Below are 27,442 nucleotides of genomic sequence, written 5' to 3' on the forward strand. Positions count from 1 at the left end.
ACACTCATATATATGTATTTATTTTTTACATTATTTACTCACATTCCCCTCACCTCCACCCTTGTTTTCAGATAAAGTTTTTTTTTTTTTTAATTTTTGTTTGGTTTGGTTTCTTGTTTTTTTTTTTTTTTTTTTTTTACGGCACTGGGGTTTAAACTTACAGCCTGCTGCTTGCTAGACAGGCACTCTACCACTTGAGCCATGCTCTCAGCCCTCGGATAAAGTTTTGATTTAAACAAGTGATCTCACCTCACTGAACCCCCAGTTGCTCATGTGTGACGTGAAGGACAGTGTCAGGTGTGATGACCTTATGTTCCTTGCCTGTTTTGACCATGAGAAGTCTCTTGAAACAGAAGATCAATTAATTAAGCTAGTACTTTTCAAGGACTTAAAAAGAAATTAAGAGCTATAAATAGCTACTCAGAAACTCTCCAGCAGTAAAATACTTCCTCAATTCAGCAGTGATCTGCAGTCAAAGAAGCAGCCAGAGGCATTTCACTCTCTTGCCCAATGATTTCTAATTTTCTCTTTCACAATTTAGCAGTGATATAGCAGAAAACATAGGGTAAATATTTTGTGAGCAAATAATGTACTTTCTACTTAATACATTTTTACTAATTCAAACAGTGACTGTTAGGGTAACAAAGAATAAAAAAGTGTAAGTTACAAACACCACCAGAATAAAGTTCTGTGAAATGTTAAGAAAAGATTACATGTGCACAAAACTTAGGAAGTTTCAGTAAACTTCTTACTGTGTTGTCATGTAGTATTTGTAATTCTTCAGTAAAACATCCTTTCTAGAAAAAAAGTAATAAGTAACAAAAGTCTTAAATACAAAATTATTCATGTATTTACTTGTATATTACCTAAACTATATTACAACTAAAAATTAGGTAATCATTTTTCAAACACATATGAATTTAATAACTAAAATATAAACATAATGAGTATTTGATAGAAAAAAATTCTAGGTGCAATAACAAACAAACATTAATGTCTGCATTTGTGTTTTAGACCAAAATGTTTCTGCTAGTTACAGCTCCCCTTTGGGAAATCTTAGAACAACTGCCATGTTGTTCTAACAGTCGTTTGAGGGGGTACTTAAACATAAGTATACAAAACAAACTGACTCCTGACAAGACAGTGACTCTCTCATCCCCTAGGGACTGTTGGGATCTTTTAAACCAGGTAAATCTCTGGTATCCTTGGTCACCATCTGTGGACATCTCTGCAGTCCTATGAATTAACTAGTTAATCCAACATCCCATGGTTCTCCAGCAATTTCACTACTACCAATTCTATGGTTAACAAACAACCTTACATCTTTAACTGCTTCACGAAACATTCTTTCCACATCTGCTTTCCCTGAGACTTGCTCACCACAGAGATTATGATGTTTCTCTCTACAAGAGATCCCTCACAAGAAAGCACTCCTTCTCCAAAGACCACACACCTCAAAGTCAGCAGAAGCGCTGACTACACACTCCTCTCAGTTGCTTTCAAATCATAGTATTTCACATGGGAGTAAAAAATTCCGTCTTTTAAGCCTCAGGCTTTCTGGCAATTCTCAGACATTTAACTCACTTATCTTCATTTAGTGAAAACTTTGTTTCCTAAGCACATGAGTTTGAAGGTAGATGATAAACAAAAGAAGTCCATCGGGTACAATACATCATAATAACCAACAACTGGACAGTGTGGTACAAAGGTGAAAAGACTTCTTTTTATACATACCTGAATTATTTGATAAAGATGTACCTCAACACTCCCTATCAAGGTAGGAAATTTTCCTGTCTCGTCATATTGCATTAGTTCCAAAAAAATTTTATTCCGCTCATCCTCTTGACGTCTGGGAACCTCAATTTCAAAATATACATGTGAAAAGAAGTATTACATTTTCTATCTAAATTTCTGATACAATTTTCAACAGTCAAACTATATTATGTGCATAGTGAATTACTAATTTTGTATGTCATTAGTATGTAACTTTTCAAGCTCACAGTTACATATACCCTAAATATCAATATAAATCGGGATCTTGTTGATGTCTAATACCAATTATGATCTTGTTGAATCATTTGTTGCCTGCCCATGTTCTCTTTTTTCCCTAGTACTGAGGTCTGAACTCAGGACCTACACCTTGAGCCACTCCACCAACCTTTTTCTTTTTTTTTTTGGTGATGGGTTTTTTTAAGATGGGCTCTTGAGAACTATTTGCCCAGGCTGGCTTTGAACCACAATCCTCCTGATCTCTGCCTCCTGAGTACCTAGAATTACAGACATGAGCCACTGGCGCCCAGTGCACATTCTCTTTTTGACTCTTCCCTCAACAATCTACTGAAATTACATTATCAAAGGTAATCTAATATCCAATATGAAATCCAAGTAATCCAGGTAATCTAAATGTAGGTTATCTAAATATCTAATATTAAAGAACATCTGATATCCTTTTCAGTTTCTGTTCTTTAACTTTTTGATAAAATATATACCATTGCCTGAACTTGAAACTCTCCCAACCCTGAGCTCTATAGCATAATACCATTATTATACAACCTTTAAACTTTATATACATTTTTATAAATCAGAAAATTTCATGCCTCCCAAGATTCCATAGGGTTTTTTCAATGGTTGAAATTGTAAGAAAAATGATCTTTTCTATCAAAGTATATGTCGCCCTCTTAGATTGCCTAAAATTCCTCATGTTGCCATCTTGGATGGCTTTTATTGTTTAAAAGTTTCCTGTTTCTTCTTGCAGACTCTTGTACAGCTCCACTGCCCATGAAAATTCCCTGCCAAACCTTGTGCCTTAACCCATCCCACAAGCCTTTTAGCCAATCAGGAGAGATTGTGAACCTTTGACCTGGACAAATCCCAGGTAAGGGGTAGGTACAAGGGATATAAGGAGGAGCCACTGTTGGCCATTTTGTGCTCATGTGTCCATTCAGCTGGAGTGAATATGTACTTTCACCCTTTGATTAGAAGAAATTGCCTTGCCAAGATTTTCTCTGTCTCTCATGTGTCTGTTATCAGCACTGGAGGATCTTTAATTTCAACAATTTGGGGACTTGGCCAGGATTTTACATTCCATCTGGGAAGGGGGACCCCAGCCCTTTCCCAGGCAGACTCATCCTGTTGCCTGGTTGTGGCGGCCCCAAGGTTCAGCTAATGGTGACAACAAATGAACTCAGATTCCAGAATCCAGATCCACAAATGAACTCAGACTCCAGGATTTCTTGACAATGTGGTTAAAAGAACTCTGAAGACAGGGACCACAGCAACCATGTAGGTTTGTGCACAGACCAAGACACAGAATATTGGAGGCTATGTGATGTGTGAATGAGACATGTTGGGTGATATGAAGTGAAAGTGGAGTCCTGATCCATGGTTCCGTGGCAATTTCATACAGTTTAAGGCAGAATTAGATTCTTGAATCTATCCCAAGTCAAGGGTTGTTTATACTGACCTACCAGCTGCCAAGAGATACCTCAAGTTCCTGCAAGGAACACAGCTGGAGATGGACAAAGTGAAAAAGAATCAGAGTGCAAGAAACTCCAAGGCAAAACGGGGGGGGGTGGGGGGGGTGGGGGGGGGTTGAACTCCTGATAGACAGCCAGAGCAGTAGACCAAAATGGAGAAATGGGAAATAAAGGCAGCAAAGAGGGAGGCCAACAAACAAAAATCAGGATAAAATACCCTCTGAAAGATCCTTAGGAAATATGTTAAAATATTGGAATGATAGCCTCCGTACTAAAGAGTTAAAAAAAAGAAACAAAGAATGGTCAAATACTGTTGTTTTATCTGGATCCAAGAACTGAACTTAAAGCCTTCGGTTATCTGGCCAAAATTTGGGTCTGATGAGGACTGGGTCTGCCAACTATTAATTGAACATGTAAATGACAAGAACCCAGTCACTTAAGAGGAGATGGAATATGCCCTCTGTTGGAAACAGAGTCCCAAAATCCTGTTTCCACCTAAAGAGAAGGGGAAAAAAACAAGAAGAAAAAAACCCTGAAACTCTTAACTGCGATTTACTCTCCTCCCTCCCCACCCCCCATAACCTCACTGCTCCTCTGGCTCAGGCACCATCGGCCCCTATACCACCTACCCCAAGCTCCCATTTCCCCACCTTTCCTTCCAAGCCTTTCTACTCCATCTCTCTTCAACTCCCTACCTCTTTATCCCCTGCCCGAAAGCCCTCTCTACTGTGACTTCAAAGGGAATTAGAACAGTGTCATCAAGATACTGAGAATCTACTTTTTCCTCAGTCTGAAAGAGAAAAACCCCACTCCCTCTTTCCCCTCAGGGAGGTTCCACTCAGAGGAAGTGAAATTGGATTCATAAACACCCCTCTTACCAGCTCTGAGATCCAAAATTTTAAAAAGGAGATGCGACCCCTTCTCAAGGATCCTTTCAGGGTTTCAGAACAGGTCGATCAATTTCTGGGACCACAGTTATATACCTGGGCTGAGTTAATGGCTATTTTGGGAATTCTCTTCTCAGGGGAGGAAAGAGCCATGATCCACAGAGCAGCAATGGCTATCTGAGAGCGTGAACATCCCCCAGGACAGTGTCCCAGTGGCTGATGTTAAGTTTTCTAATCAAGATCCCCAATGGGGATAACAACACCCCAGAACATCAAGAAAATATGAGGCACTTGAGAGATTTAATAATAAGGGGAATCCGGGAATCAGTGCCAAGGTCACAAAACCTCTCTAAAACCTTTAATGTCCGACAAGGGAAGGATGGGGGACCCGCTGAGTTCATGAGCAGCTTAAAGGACCTGATGAGGAAGTATGCTGGATTAGCTTTAGAAGATCCTTTAGGACAGGAGATTTTGAAGTTTCACTTTGTTACAAACATCTGGCCAGATATAACAAAAAAATATATAAAAATTAGAGAACTGGAAAAATAGATCTATAGAGGAATTATTAGGAGAGGGATTATAAGGAGAAATGAAGAAAAACAAAACCAAAAAGCAAAGATTATGTTGTCTGCTATCAAACAGGTTAACAGGGTAAGGCCAAACAGCACCCTCTTGAACCTTGACTGGCCTGGCCCCTTGCATCAGGGTCTAAGAGACCAGGAAATCAGAGGATGGAACAAAGAAGGGAAAATAAATGCTTGAAATGTGGAAAGACTAGACACTTTAAGAATGTCTAGAATGGGAAAGAGTGTGAAGGGAAACAGTTCCCTTGATGACCTTTGATGAAGAATACGGGAGTTCCACATTGAAGGGTCCCACTCAGAGCCCTTGACAAATTTAGAAGTGGGACCACAACATGAAATTTTCACTTTCTTGATTAACTCAGCTCCTCTCTCTGCCTTCTGCCCAGGGGCTTAATCTATTCCCTGGAGAGATTGTTAGTTTCTGGAGTAAAAGAAGAAAGCTTTCCAGCTCAAATATTACAGGAAACAGACATTTATTTGCAAAACAGGACCACTAAGATACAATTTCTCCTAGTCCCCAAGGTGGGTACCAATCTGTTTGGGAGAGATCTAATGACCCAACTAGGAACTGGCTTACATGTAAAAAGAGACAGAATACAAGCATCCCTAAATTTGCTTACCCCTTAGGCTAAGAGGCAGAACAAGCCAATAGTTTGGGCTAGAGACAGGAACAGGGGTGGCCTCCAAGTTACACCCATCAAAGTTCAACTAAAGAAGACCAGAGAGGTTGTTAGGAGGAAAGAGTACCCTATTCTTATGGAGGGGAAGATAGGTTTGAAACCAGTCAGAGGGACTGATACAAGATGGGCTCCTTGAACCTTGCACATCTACCTTCAATACCCCATTCCTCCCAACAAAAGGATGGATGGGTCCTACTGGTTAGTTCAAGACCTTAGAACTGTCAAAACAGCCAGTAGTCCTGAACCCCTACAATCTCATCAGCAAAATTCCATATGACCACAAGTGGTTTAGTGTGATAGACTTAAAGGATGCATTTTGGGCCTGCCCATTGGATATGAACAGTTGGGACATTTTTGCTTTTGAATGAGAAGACCCCCCCCCACTCAGGACGCAAGCAATAGTACAAGTGGACTGTCCTTCCCCAGGGATTTACTGACTCCCCTCATCTTTTTGGCCAGATTTTAGAACAAGGCTTAGAAAAGTTCAAGTTAGACCCCAACATGTATCTCCTCCAATAAGTGGATGATTTACTTTTGTCAGGAGATAAATGGGGGAGGTGATTAATACAACCATTAGCTTCATAAATTTCCTGGGAAGCTACAGACTTTGTATTTCAAAGAATAAATTACAATTTGCTGAGACTGAAGTGAAGTATCTGAGACATTTGATCAGTAAGTGCCAATGAAGTATTGGTGCAGAAAGATCACAAGGAATCACTACTCTCCCACTCCCAGGAAGAAAACAAGAACTAAAGAAGTTCCTTGGCTTAGTGGGATATTGTTAGTTGTGGATAGATTCATATGCCCTTAAAACTAAATCTTTGTATCCCAAGTTGACCCAAGAGACCAGACCTCCACCTTTGGACCCTTGAAGAGATAAAACAAGTAGATGAGCTAAAACAAGCCCTTATCACAGCCTCGGTGCTAGCCTTGACCGCTCTTGAACAGTCTTTTCGCCTCTTTGTAAATGTATACAAGGGAGTTGCCCTTGGAGTGCTAACCAAAAACATGGGGGTCAACGTCAACCCATGACCTTCTTATCTAAATTTCTGGATCCTGAAACTCGAGGTTGGCTTAAGTGCATTCAGGCAGTAGCAGCTACAGGCCTTGTAACTGAAGAAAGTAGGAAAATCAACTTTGGAGGAAATCTATTTATTGGTACTCTCCATTAAGTTAAAATGATCTTAAACCAGAAGATGGGTAGATGGCTAACAGATTCCAGGATCCTAAAGTAAGAAGATATACTGCTGTTGGGAATGTACACTAGTATTGTTTGGAAAATAATACAGAGGCTTCTTAAAAAACTAAACATAGACCTGCCATATAATTCAGTAATCCCATTCCTAGGGATATACCCAAAGGAATGTGCTCAGGTTACTCCATAGGCACCTGCACACCCATGTTTATTGCAGCACTATTCACAATAGCCAAGTTATGGAAACAGCCAAGACGCCCCACTACTGACAAATGGATCAAGAAAATGTGGCATCTATACACAATGGAATTTTATGCAGCCATGAAGAAGAACGAAATGTTATCGTTCACTGGTAAATGGATGGAATTGGAGAACATCATTCTGAGTGAGGTTAGCCTGGCCCAAAAGACCAAAAATTGTATGTTCTCCCTCATATGCGGACATTAGATCAAGGGCAAACACAACAAGGTGATTGAACTTTGATCACAAGATAAAAGTGAGAGCACACAAGGGAGATATGAGAACAGGTAAGACACCTAAAAAATTAGTTAGCATTTGTTGCCCTCAATGCAGAGAAACTAAAGCAGATACCTTAAAAGCAACTGAGGCCAATAGGAGAAGGGGACCAGGAACTAGAGAAAAGGTTAGATGAAAAAGAATTAACCTAGAAGGTAACACACATGCACAGGAAATTAATGTGAGTCAATGCCCTGTATAGCTATCTTTATCTCAACTAGCAAAAACCCTTGTTCTTTCCTATTATTGCTTATACTCTCTCTTCAACAAAATTAGAGATAAGGGCAAAATACTTTCTGCCGGGTATCGAGGGGGTGGGGGGCAGAGAGAAGGGATGGGGTGGGTGTGGGGGCAGGGGGGAGAAATGACCCAAGCATTGTATGCACGTATGAATAATAAAAATAATTAATTAATTAATTTAAAAAAACAAACAAACAAGTAAATGGATAGAACCAGAGAACATAACCTTAAGTGAAGTTAGCCAGGCTCAGAAGGCCTAAAAAATTGTATGTTCTCCCTCATATGCTGACTTTAGAACTAAAACAGATACAGTAATATTATTGGACATGGGTCACATGTTAAGGGGAGAATACATACAGGAGGAATAGGGAAAGGTAGGAAACCCAAAACTTGAAAGTGTTTGACATGCCCACTGTACAGGAGCTAATATAGTAACCTTAAAACAGCAAAGGTCACTATAGGAAGGTCAGTGGGAAGTAATGAAGAGGTCTGGTAGAGATGAATTAACTTGGGTTGTAATACATATGTACATGGAAGCAATGCTAGGAATCTCTCTGTATAGCTATCCTTATCTCAAACTAGCAAAAAGGCCGTATCTTTCTTATTATTGCTTGTGTCTTCTCTTCAACAAAATTGGAGATGCAGTCAGAAAAGGTCTGCCTGGAAGCAAGGGTGGTGGGGGGGAGAGGGAGGAGACAAGGGGCAGGGGGGAGAAATGGCCCAAACAATGTATGTACATATGAATAAATGAATAATAATAATAAAAGAGGTTATCTTGCTAGAAAAGAATAACCTGACTTTAACTACTGATGAAGCCCTAAATCCAGCCACTTTCTTGATGGGAAAGCAAGGGAGGGGAGCCCCAGAACATAAAGGCTTAGATATTATTAAATACCAAACAAAAATAAGACCAGAACTCAGGGAAACTCCTTTCCAGACCTAGTTCCATTTCTTTGTGGATGGATCCTCTTGGGTAATTGAGGGAAAAAGACACAATAGATATGCTATTGTAGACCAGGAGGCCATGACTATAATAAAATCAGGCCAACTCCCCAACAATTGGTCAGCACAGACTCAAGAATTGTTTGCTCTAAGTCTGGCCTTAAAACACTTAAATAACAAAGAAGGGGCCATATACACTGATTCAAAATATGAGTTTGGTGTGGTCCACACATTTGGAAAAATCTGGATGGAATGGGATTTAATCCATCCAGATTAAAGACTTGGTGCATGGGGAATTAATTCAACAAATACTAGAAAGCCTAAAACTACCCAAAGAAATATCCATAGTCAATGTGCCAGGACATCAAAAGGAGGTAAATTTTGAGGCTCGGGCAAATTCTTTCACAGATGAGACAGCGAAACAGGCTGCTCTCACCACCGAGGTCCTGGTCTTCTGTCTAATCTACACCTTCCTGCTCCTCCCATTACCCCTATCTTTACCCCTCCTGAAGAACTAAAAAAACTTGGGGCAATCAAAACCAAACAGGGAAAATGGGTTCTCCCCAATGGGAGATCTCAAAGTCCCTATTGAGAGAACTCCTTACCTATCTCCATCATGGGGCCATCAGGGACCACAGGCCATGTATGATGCAGTTTTGTGAGCCTATGGGTGTACAGGTGTGGCAGGAAGACAGGGAGGAGGAAGGGAGATTAATAAGTGCTACAGTGAAACAAAGAAAAAACAGTTGGGAAATGTTACCTGGAGACCAGGGAAGGGGCACCTTGCCCCAGAGGTTAAAGCAGCCAATGAAATAATATGTGATTATGTATGGGACAAGATGTACTCCCCCACTTCTGTAACCTGTTTGAAATGGTATATAAGGAAAGCCCCTTTTGTTCTCAAGGCTCAGCCTTTGGACTCAAGTCCACTGAGTTGCTGTTGGCTTGCTTAATAAACTTGCTTTCTGAAAGCTTTGGTGCCCTCTCTGTTTTAGCCTTCCTGCAACATTTCTGGGGGCCATCCCAGGATTTGGAGGGTAGTATTTTCACCTCGTCATTGGCTCAGCATCCCCAGCTTACCAGAAGGGCTGCCCCTGTCAGGCACTACCAGACCAAGTTGATCCAGGGGAGGAGCCTCTCTCCTGGTAGACTGAGGAGGTGAGTTCTTGTTGCACAAAGTAACCTGGAAAGGATCAGGAGCCAATTTGGGAGCCCCACTCATCAGACTGGTAAGAACCTAGGTTCAAATTCAGGTCTGCCTCATGAGGCAGAAGGGGAGTCTGATCAACTCTCAAAGACACCCTAGTAACCACCTTTTGGAGTGAAACCTTATCTTTCAGTTTCAGGGAGCAGTGTGGAAGTACTTGCCATGTGAGAGTGTGTGAAAGTGCAAGCCTGAGATGTAGCCTGGTTACAAAGTGAGTGTGGAGTCCCAATCCATGGGTCTGTGGTGAATTCATATGGTCTAGGGTGAACCCTAACAGGGCCTCTGGTCTGGGGCTTATATGGATTCACTATGGCCAAGAGACACCTAAATCCCTGAGTGGGGGAGCAGCTGGAAACAGATGAAACAAGTTGTGTTATTTGTTTTCCCCTTGTGCCAGAGAGGACTCCTTACCTCCTCTCCACAGCCCTTATCCTTTCTGTCTTTATCTCTGTGTAGACGTGTGGCAAACAGGAGGAATGGAAGGAGGTCAGAGTAAGAACACCTCCCCCCAGAACTTTAAGAGGGGGTTTAATGGAGATTACAGCATGTAAAGTTATGGCAGTCAGAGCAGCAGCACCCTCCAAGTATAGGAAAAAATGTAAAAAGCCAGAGAAACTCATATTAGTGGGGGATCCTGAGGAGTCCCTGCCCCCTTATGTGCCACTGTACAGATTAGAGAATTTCTAGGAGCTGCAGGTTTCTGCAAGATCTAGATCCCAAATTACTTTTTCTTGGCAAAACCCCTTTATGAAACCACAAAAGGGGGAGAACAGAAACCCATGGTATGGGAAGAGGAGCAAAAAAAGGCCTTTAAAGAAACTAAGAGGGCACTCAAAAACACCTCTGCTCTGGGCTTGCCAGATATGATGAAGCCCTTCTTCCTATATGTACATCAAAGACTGGGAACAGTTGTAGGAGTTTTGACCCAGCTGCTAGGTTCCTGGCACCACCTGATAGCCTATTTATCAAAGCAACTTGATACAGTTTCCTGAGGCTGGCTGTCATGCCTGTGTGCCCTGGCAGCCACTACAGTCTTGGTGGCTGAAGCAGATAAACTTACTTTGGGACAAGAACTCATAGTCAGAGTTCTCCACTCTGTTTTGACTCTCATGGAATATAAAGAAAATTATTGGTTAACAAACTCCTGAATGGTCAAATATCAGAGCATGTTATGTGAAAACCCACATGTCCAGCTAGCAGTTGTTAAGACTGTAAATCTTGACACCCTATTTTTCAGGCCTATGAGAACATGACTGTTTAAGAGATCATGCATGAGGTGTCCTCCAGTTGGCCAGACTTGATCAACCAGTCATCTGGATGTTGAGTATTTCACAGATGGCCACAGCTTTGTCCGGGATGGCACACATTTTACCGAATATACAGTAGTGGACTCTGGATGCTGTCATTGAAGCATGACCACTACCAGTCAGGATCTCTAACTAAGGAGGAAAAGTGTTAAATATGAACAAAAATATTCTAAAATTACTAAAAGTTGTACAGGCCCCTAAGTGAGTAACAGTTGAGGGCACTACAGAGGGGAGACAACAGCTATTCCAGGAAATCAAAAGGCTGATGGGGAAGCCAAGCAAGCAGCCCTCACAGGAGGCCAAGCCTTGGCCTCTCTGGCAGCTACCTTGTTCCTGTGCCCCTTATCTGAATTGGACCCACAGTATACTTCACAAGAACAGGAATGGTTTGAGAATGAAGGAGCAAATTTTCTACCAGACAGATTGTGGAAGTTTACTGATGGCCACATTGCCATACCGGAGTCACTGACTCCCACATTTGTCAAACAGTCCCATGAAGGAACTCACTCAGGGTGGACAGCTCTCAAGACCACATTGGCCCAGCACTTTTATGTCCCCAAGCTCTCCAACATAAGACAGTATGTAAAAGGTGTGGTCTGTGTGCCAGAAACAATCCCTGACAAGGGCCAATATGTAAATATTTGTTGGTGTTTGTCTGCACCTTCTAAGGATAGATGGAAGCCTTCCCCACTTGGACTGAGCAAGCCCGAGGAGTGGCCAGGTGCCTATTAAAGGAAATTATTCCTCAATTCAGAATACCTGTGTCTACTGAGCCAAACAATGGGCCAACCTTTGTGGCTAAGGTGGTACAGTTGGTAGCAAAGGGATTAGGAATAACTTAAAAGCAACACACAGCCTACCACCCCCAGAGTTCAGAAAAAGTAGAACATATAAACAGGACTCTAAAATTGCAATTTAAATATTATGCCAAGAGACCCACCCACAATGGGATCAATTACTATCCATAGCCTTGCTCAGGATTAGGTCAAGCCCCACCAAACAGACAGGTTTCTCCCCTTTTGAAATTCTTTTTGGGCATCCACACCCTTTAGTCAAGGGCCTGCAAGGGGACCTTAAGGAAACAGGTGATCTCACCCTGAGATACAGGCCCTTGGGTTGACTCTCTTGAAAATCAATGACTGGGTAAGAGAGAGTCTCCCCATTAGCCTGAAAACTCCCATGCACCCTTATAAACCAAGGGATGCTGTTTGGGTAAAGAAATAAAATGTTCAACTGCTAAAGCCCCACTGGACGGGCCCTTTTGTTGTTTTGTCCACCCCCACCATAGTTAAAGTAGCATAGTTCATTCCCTGGATTCACCACAGCCGAGTGAAGCCAGCTTCCCTCGAATGGGAATGCATCCCTGACCCAGCCTCACCATACAAGATCACCCTTCAACACACCAGTGCCCTTACCCAACAGGACCCTACTTCTCAGGAGACAACAGGAGACCACAGATGATGAGATGTCAGCCCTGCTCTAGTCACTCCAGAAGCTGACTAGTCTATGCAAGTTGGAAGCTTAAGGAGTCGCCTATCTCACCTTTGAGGATGAGTCCATTCCATGTATTCTTCTTGCTAATCTTGGTCAGCTCTCTACCTGGGGACCCCTAGGCTTTGGACTGTGACTCATGTATGTGCACTACCCAAGCAGGGAGTGCTGTTACCAAAACTCTGGCTTTCCATACTTATTATTCCTGTGTAGGGACCACTGTTGGACCCACAACCATACCACCTACTCAGTGTGCTTTCATGATGGTCAGTAACCCATCTACCACGCTCAAGAGCAATGGCTAGAGGTCCAAAGCTTCGTCACCACTGGGAAGCTTGCTAACTGCACCTGGGTTAATGACCCCAACAAACTTGTGTCCACAATAGCTGAAAACACTAGGCCTTAGGGCAACTGCGGGGGGCTAGCCTGGAAAAGAACCTATAGGTTAAATGACAAGTATATATGCCCAAAAGATGATAGTGAAACATCCAGTTGTGTGTACTGTGAACAACTCTACTGCCTTTACTGGCACTGTGAAAGGTGGGCAACTTGGCTTAGAGGGGAAGTCCATACCTCACATGGAACTGCCACTCTTTTACAAAAAAGGGAAGCAACCTCTGACTGCACTCTTGGTACCTGCAACCCTGTAAATTTCACTATTTTCAACCTCAATGAATCAGGCTGGGAAGTTGGAAAAAAGTTTGGTACTTTAATCTATGAAAAGGGAACAGACCCTGGTACTCTGCTGCATTTTCAACTCATCATGATCACTCATAACAACTCCTCATACCAGGTCTTTCACTCCTTTCATGAGGAGATACAAAGTGAGTTTCCCATCTCAGTTACAACCAAAAACCTGTTTCTCCCACTACCTGAGTCTATTAACACAAATTCTGAATGTAACTTTGTGTTGTTATGTTTGTGGAGGAATGAGTATGGGAGACCACTGGCCATGGGAGGCAAAAGAGCTAACCTCCCAAGAGTCCTTTAATGAAACCACTCTCCTTAGCCACGGGGACAGCATTTGGCTCCTAAAAACTTCCATTATTGGAAATTACTGTATCTCCCTTCCAAAAGGCCAACTCTTCACTCCAGTAGGGGACTTCATCTGCCTGGGACAAAAGTTTTACAATGGTGCTACTCAGGAGACTCAATGGTAGGGGGCTCCCAGTCACAAGGAGCCCCAACTTCACCCACTGGCTAACGTCTCTAAGCTTGCAATAGCCTAAAATAATCCCAATCTGAGTAACTGCTGTTTACAGATTAATGATGAGAAAAAGGTAATTAAAAAGATTACCAACAAGATAAAAAAAAAAAAAAAAAGCTTGCCCATGTCCCTATGCAGACCTGGAAGGGATAAAGTTCCAGTGACCTATTTGGGAGCTGGTTCTCAACCCTAGATGGGTTCAAGACCTTAATAGGGACAAAATTCCTTGTCTTAAGAGCATGCCTAATATTACTCTGGCTAATCCCCCTAGTACTGCGGTCTTTGGGGACCATTATGAAAGCCACTACAAAAAAGAAAGACAGCTGCTCATGTAATGGTGCTATGAAAATATAAACCCCTATAACCCAAAAGTGGGTCCAAGAGCATCAAAGGGGGAATGTAGTAGGAAGACAGGGAGGGGAAAGGGAAATTAATGAGGGCTACAGTGAAACAAAGAAAAAACAGAGGTGGGGAATGTCACCTGGAGACCAGAGAAGGGGCACCTTGCCCCAGAGGTTAAAGCAGCCAATGAAATAATATGCGATTATGTATGGGACAAGCTGTACCCGCCCCCCATTTCTGTAACCCACTCTAAGTGGTATATAAGGAAAGCCCCCTTTGTTCTCGAGGCTCAGCCTTTGGACTCAAGTCCACTGAGTTGCTCCCAGCTTGCTTAATAAACCTGCTTCCCCAAAGCTTTGGTGCCCTCTCTGTGTGTCCGAGCCCTCCTGCAACATAGGGACATATACACTAACGAAACAAGTATCAGAAGGGTGTCTTACTTGTCGAAAACTGAACAAACAGGCCCTGAGACAGAGACCATCTGGAGGTAGAAACCCTGGGTTGTGACCCTCCCAAAGCATTCAAGTAGATTACACTGAGACACCTAAAATAGGTAGCCTTAAGTACCTCCTGGTTATTGTAGACCATCTCACCCTCTGGGTCAAGGCCATCCCTCTCCCAGGGGCCACTGCTACGAATGTAATTAGAGTATTAGTAGAATACATCATCCCAAGGTTTGGAGTTGTAGAAAACATAGACTCGGACAATGGGATTCACTTCACCGCCAATGTCCTTAGGGGATTTATGAAGGCTCTAGGGGTCAAATGGGAATACCATGCTCCCTGGCATCCATCTTCCTCGGGGAGGGTTGAAAGAATGAATCACTCTTACACAGCTCACTACACTGGTCTTGGAGACCAGATTACCCTGGATTAAAATGCCTTCTCATAGCACTACTCAGGATTAGGACAAACGCCTGGAAGGACACTGGTCTCTTCTCTTATGAAATGCTTTATGGGCTTCCTTATCTTAGCTCTGTTACTGATGTGCTTACCTTTGAAATCAAAGACTATTTCCTCAAAAATTAAATACTTGGGTTATCCTCTACCTTGCTCTCTCTTAAGAAAAAGGGGTTTTTGGCACAGGCTCCTCCACCTGACTTTCCTGTCCACCCTCACCAGACTGGCAATTATGTGCTGACCTAAAAAGAAAATAAACTTGATCCAGCTTCAGAAGGTCCAGCAATCCGGACCACAGAGACGGGGCGGACTCATCACACATGGGTAAAGAAGGAGCTCCCACCCTACCAGAAGGAACAATGGACCACGCTCTTGCTTAAAAAGACTATAATGAAAATACTTTCCCTTTCATTTGGGGAATGGTGTGTTCATCATCAATGTAACTCAGAGTACTTTTCCTTTAACTGTTGAGTTTGATGCATGCCAGATCCTTTCTTGTGGAGACCTTACGTCCCAACTCCAGCTCCAAGGATACTCCTTTTATATGTGCCCCAACCTGGGACCCACAGTGAAGCCTGGTATCTGTCCAGAGGGTATGGATGTGGAGTGGAACACTGGGTATAAAGGATACACTTCCCCCTTTTATGACCAGAACCTGGGGCACTGGTAAGACTCTGATTTCCACCATGCAACAGACTACAGTCAAAATTACAGTTGTTTCAGACACACCCCTCTCCTTTTGCAAAAACAGTGTAACCCACTTAAATTGGTTGTAGAAAGCCCTTGGAGTATCACATGAAAATCATCCATATTTCATAAACATGGATTGGGGGCAGATGTCTTGGGAACAGACTCTTTAGGTGCCTTTGAGCTCCATCTAGCTCCCTAACCCTCCCAGGACACATCCAGTTCTACCTCTGCTCCAACGTTGCCTCCACATTTATATAACAATTGAACTCAGGTAACCAGAGTAGAAGTCAAGGACCTGATACAAACTGTAGCAACTGAAATTGGGTATGGGGATACAAATGCTTGGATGGAATGGAGAAGTTTGCATAATGGTTGTGGTTTTGTGTTTCACATATATACCAAATAATACAGCTCCCGATGGCACTATTACTAAGGCCCTACAGGGATTAACTACCCTATCAAACAAACTAGGTAAAAACTCAGGTATAAATGATCCCTTCACTGATTTAATGAAAAAATGGTTTGGGAGCTAGAAGGGCTGGATGACCTCAATTTTAACCTCCGTGGCCTTGGTGGCCAGAGTTTTGATCTTAATAGGATGCTGCATAATTCCTTGGGTCCAAGGACTAGTTCAGTGATTAATTGAGACAGCCCTCACCAAACAATCACTCCCACCCTACCCAAATAACTTGCTTCTATTAGAAACACAGGAACATGAGAGCCAACAGCTCCTAAATGAGTTTGAAGAAAATAATTTAAATTAAAATAGGGGGGAATTGTAAGAAAAATGATCTTTTCTATCCAAGTATATGTCGCCCTCTTAGATTATTTAAATTCCTCATGTCGCCACCTTGGATGGATTGTATTATTTAAAAAGTTCTTGTTTCTTCTTTCAGATTCTTGTACAGCTTTATTGCCCATGAAAATTGTCTGCCAAACCATAAGCCTTATCCCCCAAACCTTTTAGCCAATCAGGAAAGATTGTGAACTTTCGACCTGGAAAAATTCCAGTTAAGTGGCAAGTACAACAGCATCAGGGATATAAGGAGGAGCCACTGTTGGCCATTTTGTGCTCGTGTGTCCATTTAGCTAGAGTGAATGCATGCCTGCACTCTCCCTTTTGATCAAAAGAAATTGTCTTGTGAATATTTTCTCTGTCTTTCATGTGTCTGTTTTCTGTGCTGGAGGGTCTTTAATTCCAATAACATCACACAATTTGCATGTTGTTTATTAATTGCTTCCTTCTGCTTCCTACTGTCATGTTCTAAGTTCAGGTTTGTAAGTACTCAAACTTAATACTTAGTTTTCACTTTTTTCTTTTCTCCTGCCTCCTTCTCTCTCTACCCCTCCTTCTATCTTCCTTACCAATACATTTTTGTTTTATTTTCAGTGGTTGCTGTATGGATTATAATATGCATTATTAACATATAACAGTATCTACTGAATTTTTAAAATACTGTATCACATACAATAGTATAACTGCACTTTCACTTCATACTTTGTGCTATTCTTGCTATATATTTCATTTCTGTAAGTGCTATAAATCCTACCACTCAGAATATTATGAAAGTCTTTTGGAGAATGTTTTTTAAATACTCAATTTTTAAGCAATGGTGTTGTGTTGTGCACTCCAACGGGCTTGAGAAGCCCTTCTTCTAGAATCTTGCTGGATGCAGTCTACACAGTTTCTCTCTTGGACTGGCTCTCCCTGCTGCCTGCATCTTAGCAGATGTTTCAGGTTCCTGGCGTCTCTAACTTCCTAGGGTCTCCACTGCATCTTGGCTTCATCCTCACAGCTTTATACATCACCCTCCTCAGGGGTTCCCTACAGGGATCTTGACCCCACCACAAACTGCTTGGTTTCCCAGGTCTTCCTTTAAAATTGGGCTGGAAGCCTCCATTATCCCTAACTCTTGCATTCTGCATGCTGCAAAATTCACATCATGTGGATGATGCCAAGGTCTGCCACAAGCTTGAAGAGAGATGGGACCACTTGGACCATGGCTGCAACAGTCTCTGGGTGCCTGGATGGCTGATTGTGGGCAAACACTAATCTGGGTAGCCCAGTGCAAGCAATGTGCTTCAGAGCCTTCTTCCCAAAGCACTCTTTCAAATGAGTTAAACCCTTCACACCTTAGAGAATGTGATGGGTGAGGTCAGGTCAATTCCTAAGATACCTTCAAGGAATCTTTCTTATTTTCCCCTATGCAAAGTACTTGTATTTTTAATGGCCCTAATTTCTTCAGTAGCCATACTTTCTTTGGCCCTAACTTTAAACATTCTTCTTTTCTGGGCAATTTGCAAGTTTCCTAAACCTTTATGCTCTACTTCTTTGCTCAAAAATTTCACTGTAAATTTGCCTAATGCAGCTAGCAATCACCATGCCACAGCCTGAATGCTGGACTGCCTTAAAAGTTCCTCCAGCAGATTATTTAGCCCATCACTTTTAAATTTAGCCTCAGGCAAAATCTCAGGGCAAGGACAAAATATAGACAAGTTCTTTGCCACAATGTAATATGCAAGGCCTCTGGTCCAGTTCTCAATATAGTCTTGTACCCATGTGAAACCTCACAAGCACAATCTTTAGTCCATATTCCTATCAGCCTTCTAGTCTTCTGAGCTCCCGCTAGAATCACCTATTAAACTCTGCTCACAGCATTCTAAGTTTTCTCTAGTTTGCTTCTCCAAACTTCCCAAAGTCCTCCCACAAACCAATTCCAAAGACTTAATAACCACATGGTCATGTTTAGTCTGAGCAAGGACCCCATTACTCTGGTACCAAGTTTCTTTATAAGTCAAACCTCATCACTATCAATATGTCTAAGAAAATAATATAATCGGCAGGATTTATTTTGTCTCAGGGTTTCAGAGGTTTCAGTCCTTAGCAGAGCAAAGAAGTTCACCTCATGGGAGACCAGGAAGCAGAGAGAGAGAGAGAGAGAGAGAGAGAGAGAGAATGCCTGCACTAACTGGCTTCCTTCTCCTTCCTCCTCTTATTCCATCTGGCCAACAGCCTATGAAATAGTGATGCCCACTTTAGTGTAGGTCTTCCCAGTTTAATTAATGCTCTCTGGAAATACCCCCAGAGACACACCCTGAGATGTGCTTTATTAATCTTCTAGGCATCTCTCAATCCAATCAAGTTTACAATCAAGATTAGCCATCACATCATCTGAACACTGGGATTACTCAATGAGGCTCTTATGCATGTGCTCTAATATCTAAGCCTTCAAGGCTTATGTTAAAAGGCAAACTCATGTCTTTGGCCAAGGCCTTCTGTTTGAACAAAGGCAATGTAACTTTCAATGGCATCTAACTTCTGTCTAGGGACACTGTGAGTCTTCTTTCTGTACAGAACTGACTCATTAATGTTTACTCTCTAATTTGACTAACTCCTGCCCCCTGGTATACCTGGCCTCTAATGTAATCAGCCCTTAACTGCCCACTAAAGTAACAGTTCAAAATAGAGGACCATCTGAGAGTTAAAATAGCTACAGATATAAACACCTGTGAGCAAAGTAACTATAAGATTCTCTGTCACTCCTCAAAATTACTTTATCCTTCCTGCCACACATGGCAGGACCCCTTCTGATGCTCCTATCATTACTGATGTTCAGGTCATGCCTTCTAAACCAGGTTTATCTATTCCAGGATAAAAGCCTTTAAAACCCAAGCCATAACACGACAGGGCCATAAACTTCTGGAAGTGGATGAGTTGCCCATGAGCAATATTGATTGGGCTGGACAAAGACTCAGACAATAAACGTCACTGTTCAAGTCCCCAGAGGCAGCAATAGGAAAACAACAATATTCCTTAGAGGCAGGGTCTACAGTCCCTTGTCAGCTCAAAGCAGCTACTGAAGATGAACCACCCCCCCTTCAGCAACCCCAAAAAAGAATATTTTGGAATACTGTCTCTCAGGGGGAGTTTGAGGCAGGACTAGGTTAGGGATAGTCTGCAACTGCTCCCCCTCTTGGTTCAAGGGCTTCTACCTCTAGCCCACATGTGAGAGGAGCCAGGTGATGACATAATATCTCCCCACCTCCAAGTTCAAGGCAGTATAAAAACAACCTACCAAGAGACCCCTACCCCTCTTTTTCCCTTCCCTCACCTGGCAGGATGGGTGACTCCCCTTCCTTCAATAAAGCTATTCTACCTCACCCCATTCATGCGTTCTGCTTGGATTCTTCCATTTGGAGCACAAAAACCAAGATCTTCTGAGATCACCAATAACACAATCAAGTTTACAGTAAGATTAGCCATCACATCATCTGAACATTGGGACTATTTAATGAGGTCATAATGAAATAAAACCAGAAATTGTTAGGTCCCTGGAATTCTTGGGGTGGGTGGAGAGCCCCGAGGCTAACACTGAAACTAGATCCCCCTGATTTATGACCACTTGCAAAACTCCCGATTGTTTCCCTGCTTGCAAAGCCACAGGAACTTCCCACTTCTCAACTTGCTATGCACTTTGACCCATTCTATCTGGTGATCATAGATAAATGGAGGCCAGCAGCCTGGCTGTTCTCTGGGAGGAACACCCTCCCTTCCCTGCAGTGTGGCCCCTCCTATAAAGCCCTCTACCCATTCCAGCTGAGCTGCTGCATTCTGAACCCAAGAGACAGCCCAGCAGTCTGTGCTTCCAATAAATCTTTCTTTTCTACACGTGGCGTGGTCTTTATTTGGCAGCTCCTTACAGAAATCAAGTGAAACTACAGAAAATATACAAACAAAGAGATTTAACAGTATGTTTTTGAATGATCAGTGGGTCATTTGACAAAATGAGGGGTAAATTTTTAAATTCCTAGAATCAAATGAGAATGAAAACACCAATTAGCAGAACCTCTGATCAGAGTGAAGGCAGTTATAAAACAGAAAAGCAGCAGGACACAAATTACCATACAAAACCAGTAGCTTAGCCAAGTTCCCCACGGCTCATGAGGCAGGATAGATAGATGAGGACACAGGGAAATTATATTATTTTAATAAATATTTAAAGGGTCAGACTCTGACATTGAAATAAGGAAGTAAAGGCTGGAGAGCCAGAGCAGTTAGCCCCCTCCCACCTCCTTTTAGATGATACATTACAGAAACTGGGCAACAAAAGAGGAGCTACCTGCTTCTGCTTTCCTCTTTGAGATGTTAACCAGCTACAAGGATCCTTGATGGGTGGAGAAATAATCACGGTTAGGAAAGGGAAATTCTAAAGCATCCTATGGTCCCAGATTTAGGGTGTGATTTGGAGGCTGACCCCTCCCTGTCAGCCATTTCAGCTACCCAGACCCATTATCTTTGACCATGTATATTTCCCTAGCTCTCCACTATAAAACTAAGAGTTGGGGACCACCATTTTGAGTCTTTGCTCCCATTTCCTGTGTGGGGAACAGAAAATATTTCTTTTTTTCTGCCCCCTCTCCCGCCTAGTCCATACTTTATCCTTTTATACTAAATCCTTGTTAAAACTTTAACCTTGTGAGTTTTGTGTGGAAACTGGGAAGCTGTGGAAGGCCCCTCATCTGTTCTCCAGTGACAGCTCATACCTGTAATCCAAGTTACTCAGGAGGCAGAGATTGGGAGGACTGTGGTTTGAGGCCAGCCTGGGCAAATAGTTCAAGAGATCCTATCTCAAAAACACCCAACACAAAAAAAGGGCTGGCAGAATGGTTCAATTGGCAGAGCACCTGTCTATCAAGCATAAGGCCCTGAGTTCAAAACAAACAAACAAAAATCCCAGTAGCCAGATTCTTGTGTAATATGGCTGAAAAAGAAGTCAGAAAAATAATCCCATTCACAATAGTCTCAAAAAAAAAACCTCCTAGGAATAAACTTAACTAAGGAGGTGAAAGTCCTCTACAGTGAAAACTATAAACTATAAAGCACTGAAGAAATAAATTAAAGAATACACATTAGAATATGGAAAGACTCATGTTCATGAATCAGCAGAATACAGTTAGAATGACCATTTTATTGAAAGTAAACCACAGAGTCAATATAATCCCCATCAAAATACCAATGATATTCTTCACTAAAAAGAAAAAAAAAATCCTAAAATTCATATGAAAGTACAAGAGACACCAACTACCAAGGCAAACCTGAGTAAAAAGAGCAATATATACTACATATCCACAGTAACAAAAACAGGAGAGTACTGGCACAAAAACAGACATACAGACCAATAAAATAGAAGACCTAAAAAATAATATCCAGAATATATAAATAACTTAAAAAATTAAACATCAAAAGAACAAACAATTCAATCAAATGAGTGAATGTGCTCTCTCTTGTCTGGAATTTACAGGGGGAAAAAAGGACATGAGAGTTAAAACATGAACTATTAGGTATATGGAAGGAGAAGAAGACCAGGAGAGGGAAGATGAGGTAGGGTAACAGAGGGAGTGAATATGATCAAATCACATTATATGCATGTATGAAAATGTCATAATGAATTCCATTATTTTGTGCAATTAATATACACTAATAGGCTAGGTGTGGTGCTATATACCTGTAATCACAGCTACTTGGAAAGTAGATGAAGGAGGATTTTGGGCCGAAGTCTGCCCTGGGAAAATGTGAGACACTGTTTGAAAACTAAACTAAAAGGAAAAAGGGCTGGGGCATGGCTCAAGTGGTAGAGTGCTGCCTAGCAAGTACAAGGCCCTGAGTCCACCCCAGTACCATTTATTCTAATGAAAATAAAAATCTATGCCCTGCTTGAGGTTGCTTAAAAAAACAAAAGCCAAGCTTAAAGAACTATCTTCCATACTTAACATTTAGAGTTTGTAAAAACATATGAGCATAAAGGAAATGCTTTAGACTTTCACTAAAACTCAACTAATTAATAAAACATAAGAAATAACTGGACTAACTGATGAATCCTACAACTCTACAGAACAGTACCATTATTTTAAAAGAAAGCCTTGAGATAGATTTAAGATTCTAAATAGCTTAATTATAAATGGAAGAATAGCAATTTCTGAAATTTTATGAAGTGTGGTCTGAAGACAGATGCACACATTTCCAGGTCCTCTATAGACTGGCTCCATGATAATAAGAGAATGTGTGTGTGAGACAGATGGATGAGTAGATAGGTAAGTAGATTGTAGATAAACAGACAGACAGACAACCAATGTTGGGGTTGTTATAAAGACATATTATATAACCCATGTGAAAATAACTTGAGAGAGTCTACATAAGGGGAATAAAGAAGAGGAAAGAAGGGTGAGGAAATGAAGAAAAAGAAAGGGTAGACAAAGATAGATGAAAAAGGAAGAATAAGATAGAGAAAAACTTGTGCACATTAAACACTCAGAACCAAACAGCAACATCTCAGGAAAGAAATCCACTGAGATAATGTACTAAGCAATAAACTGCTTATTAAAAAACAATACTACAGCACATGGCATAGAAGATGAATACTGTAAAATACCATATGAAAAAGGATTGTTTATGTTTTTTTAAACAGTGGTAACTGGGGTATAACATTTGAAACTATAAAGAAACATAGCAATTATGGTAGAATATTTGATACTATAAAGAGATATTATTATATCTAGAAGAGAACTTTAACATTACCTGTACAGAAAAGTACTTCACATCATTGAACTTAATTACAGGGTTCTTTTCATTAGCAGTGGACTTCAAGCTATGAGTTTTTGTACATTTTACAATGTTGTTTACAGAGATGCGAAAAAACAAACTATTGCGATGTTGTGAACTGACTGAAAACAGAATATTTAGGAAACGAATTTTGTTGTAATTGAACAAGTAACACATTTTAAGATTAACCTGTTAAATAATTCATTCCAAAACATTAAAATCAATCAAGTAGATATACAAGGTAATCATATATATATAATATATAGATAGAGATAGAGATGGTATAGATATAGATATTGATGGCACTGGGTTTGAACTCAGGGCCTCATGCTTGCTAGGCAGGTGCTCTTATTGCTTGAGCCACTCTGCCAGCCCCCATGACAAGTCTAAAAATAAACATTCAACTTTTTTTAAGGCACCAATATACAGTAAGTTCTTTGAAATGTTTAAGGGAAGCATATTTATTACTTATGAGCAAATGAGCATTATATCTAAGAAAATATGCTTTTTCTTTGAAGTTATATGGTGATTAGAGTAAATTATAGCGGACAAAAAGTCTCTTGTCACTTCCACATCAAAAAGTAGAGTTTATTTCCTTGTCCTTGAATCTGAGCTGGCCTTGTGATTATTTTAACCCATGGACACAACTAGGACTGGCATAGGATGGATGAGGGAAGAGATTCACATAGAGAGTACAATTTAAGGGGAGACTAAAACTTTAGTAATCAAGATAAGAAATAACATTTTAAAATCAAAATCAGTGCAGGAAAAAAATGATGGGACAACACAGAATGAGAGTTCCAACCACTGCAACATCCAGCCAAGCCAAACTTCCAGGCATCCCCAGTACAGTGCGAGACACAGAAATGGGTCATTGCAGACCTCCCAGCCCTTTAGACCTCCCAGACCTTTAGAACTGCCCAACTGCAGCTAGAGCTGTAGCACTGTAAAGCGAAGTGAGAGTGCCTCCTGCTGGCGGCACAGCGAGTGACTGATACCAAAGTAATTAATATTTTAAGACACTCAATTTTGGAGTAGTTCAGCAGCAATGGGAAGAAAAGATATAATCATACTGTGATTTTTAAACCCAAAGAAAGGATACTTTTAGGTATTAATTGTCTGCAATTCTTTATATGAACAGCCAGGCAGCCAACCTACAAAATAAAGAACAGTGAACACATTTTTTTAAGAAGTTAACTTTTCTTCTACTTTACTCTGTACTATCTTTAAGCTTTTTAAAGCTTCACCTCATTGTTTTTCCTCATTAGAAATATTTATTTTTACTTAAAATATTGTACTAATGCATATCATAAAGCAGAAGCACAAAAGAAAAACGATCAGGCTGTGCTCCAATGAAGCCTAAAATGAACAGAAATACAAATAGCAAAAAACAGTTCACTATTAACTTAATTGTGAACATCACTCTTTGTTTCCATTTCATATTTTGTGGAAACTGATAAAACATTACATCCTACACATAAATATAAGAAATGTAGTATACTTTAAATAAGCTCTTTTGTTCAGTATCCTAAAACCACTTCATTCACTCACTGGCTACACCATGTCAGGAGCTAGTTGTAACATACTCATTCTCTCTTGTAGAGGTGTCTGTAAACATTGAAAGAAATTATATCTTGTATTTAGCTATAAAATTAATTACAAAATTAACACAGGAATACTTGAATTCTAAATATGAAGTATTAGTCAAATATATTTAGACATTTTTTAGCTTAAAAGTCAAGTAAAATTAGCAGGAATAATATATTAAAGATGGTAACATGATAGGAAATAGAGAAAAGGGATAAGAACAATTCTTATTTCACACCCAGTAGCTGCTCTAATCATGCTATAAGAAATACATATGAATAAAAATAACTAAAAGAATGCCACGATATTGGTAGTTCCAAAAGTGCACAGATCTTCATGTCATATACACTGAAGCACCCCAATGGAATAACAGATTTTTCTTGTTCTCTGTCTAGATATTAGGTCCTACCAATGCACGTATGTCTGTGTGTGTGTGTGTGTGTGTGTGTGTGTGTGTGTGTGTGAGATGACTATTTTGTTTCTGTGTGGGGGGGTTGGATGCAATGTGGGGTCAATTTTCAAACTGAAGGTCAATCTGATAATAAATATCACCTGCAGAGCTCAGTGAAAAATATTTATTTCCAGGCTCCGTTTCAGACATTCTAAGTTAGTTTATCTTATGTAGGGTCCAAAATCAATGTCTTTAAAAAGTATCATAGATAATACTCATTTAACTGGGTTTGGGAATCCTTCATATAGAAAAACATTATTTCTGTGAATTAGGGTATTTTTCATAATTTCAGTGAATTATTATGTTTTTCTGACTCATAAAATTGAAAATGCATGAATACATTATCAGAAAGGACTATTTTCTATGCATACTTTTCAATTACCAGGTAATCGACATCAACTATATTTTATATCTAATCCAAAAAATTTTTACAGGTTAATTGAGGCTTAGTTATACATACCACATCCCCAAATGGCACTAGAGTTGGTGTCTCCTGTTTTACTACCACTTCTTCACTCTCAGACTCCTGAAGAGTTTGTCTCAGCATCTACAATATAAATTAACTAATTTAATACTTTAGAAGAAAAAGAAAAACATAATAGATATATAATTCAATTCAATATTTATTTGATGAGTATCTAGTAAGTCAAGTATCTAGGCAGTATATATAAATATGAAAATGAAACTCACTCCGATCTTCAATAACTTTATCAATAAGTAAATATATAAAACAATGTATACAATGAAATATAAAATCAGTCAGGAAATCATGAAAAGAAGAAATGTTTTAGGCTCATGGTTATTTTGACCCATAGTCATTTGGCCTGGATATTTTGGAAGTACAGTAATACAGTACGTCATGATGGTAGGAGTGAATGACAAAGGAATAGGTCACTTCATGGGGGCCAGGAAGCAAAAAGAAACAGAGAAAGGAGCCAGGGTCCTGATATTCCTTTCAAGGGCATGCTCACAATGACGTAACTTCCTTCCACTAGGCCCCACCTCCTAAAGATTCCACCACTTCCCAGTAGCACCACAGACTGGTAACCAAGTCTTTAACGCATGAGCTTTTGGTGGACATTCAAAATCCAAGCTATAGCACCAATACTGGAAAAGGGGACATACAGATGAGCACTCAACATCTTTTGGGACCAGAAAGAAGGTCCTCCAAATAATGTCCAATTGTCACAAAGGCCACCAGAAAAGGGTGTCCATAACAATGTCTGGTACAGTTTGAAAATCAAAACAAATAAAATGACACAAATAAAATGAAAATAGGGTATTATAACCCATAGAACCCACAAGTCTTTACTGATTAGAAGGAAAATGAATAAATGAAAAAACTCTTCCTTTTAGCATAATGCCAACTAATAAGAGCAGGAGTGGTAAACTTGAAAAAGTACTACTCTGTAATCATCACAGTAAAATCATTTTGAAAAAATCACCAACACAAGGGAAAGTTTGATATAGACAACAATACTGATACAGTCTTAAAGTATCTCCTCACAGAGTGCACTTTAAACGCGAGGGTTACAATTATAGCTATACACACTGGCAGGCTTAGAAAAGTAACTTCATCAGTGACAGATAAGACACACGTTACATGTTTCCGTATGTATGCAGTGAAGAGGACACAGCACCTGATATGGTACTTCAGCCAGGGATGCTTAACCTAAGTCAGTTTGTGGGGAAATACCATGCAAACCCAGGCTGAGGAGCAGTCTATAAAATAGCTAGCCTCTACTCTTTATTTACTTGTGTTCTTTTTTGTAAATACTGGGATTTGAACTCAGAACCCTGTACTTACTAGGCAGATGCTCTACCACTGGACCCATGCCTCTGGCCCTTTTTTTTCTTTAGTTATTTTTCAGATAGTGTCTCACATTTTTTTCACAGGTTGGCCTCAGACTACAATGTTTCCCATGTAACTGGGATCAGATATACACCACTAAGGTTGGCTTGTTAGTTAAGATGGGGATCTCACTAACTCTTTGCCCAGGCTAGCTTCAAAACACTATCCTCCCAATCTCCATCTCCCAAGTAGCTGGATTTTAGGTATGTGCCACCACACATAACCCTAGGCCCTATTTATTTATTTATTTTTTAAAGTCAAGTTAGGTGAAACAAATGTAAAATGTAAA

General features: G+C 40.6%; 1 protein-coding gene across 1 annotated transcript in view; it reads right to left on the bottom strand.

The window, feature by feature from the left end:
- The window catches only part of C2cd6 (C2 calcium dependent domain containing 6), a 73,166-nt gene that overhangs the window by 27,650 nt on the left and 18,074 nt on the right, over positions 1-27,442 (bottom strand). The window contains exons 2-6 of the mRNA XM_074071415.1: positions 25,762-25,848; positions 24,366-24,417; positions 23,240-23,385; positions 1,735-1,857; positions 753-797 (exon numbers count right to left, since the gene is read on the bottom strand). Of these exons, the coding sequence (XP_073927516.1) occupies positions 753-797; positions 1,735-1,857; positions 23,240-23,385; positions 24,366-24,417; positions 25,762-25,848 (453 nt within the window). The remainder of the gene's footprint in view (positions 1-752; positions 798-1,734; positions 1,858-23,239; positions 23,386-24,365; positions 24,418-25,761; positions 25,849-27,442) is intronic.

The sequence above is a fragment of the Castor canadensis genome, chromosome 4 (assembly GCF_047511655.1).
Source record: "Castor canadensis chromosome 4, mCasCan1.hap1v2, whole genome shotgun sequence".
NCBI lineage: Eukaryota > Metazoa > Chordata > Mammalia > Rodentia > Castoridae > Castor > Castor canadensis.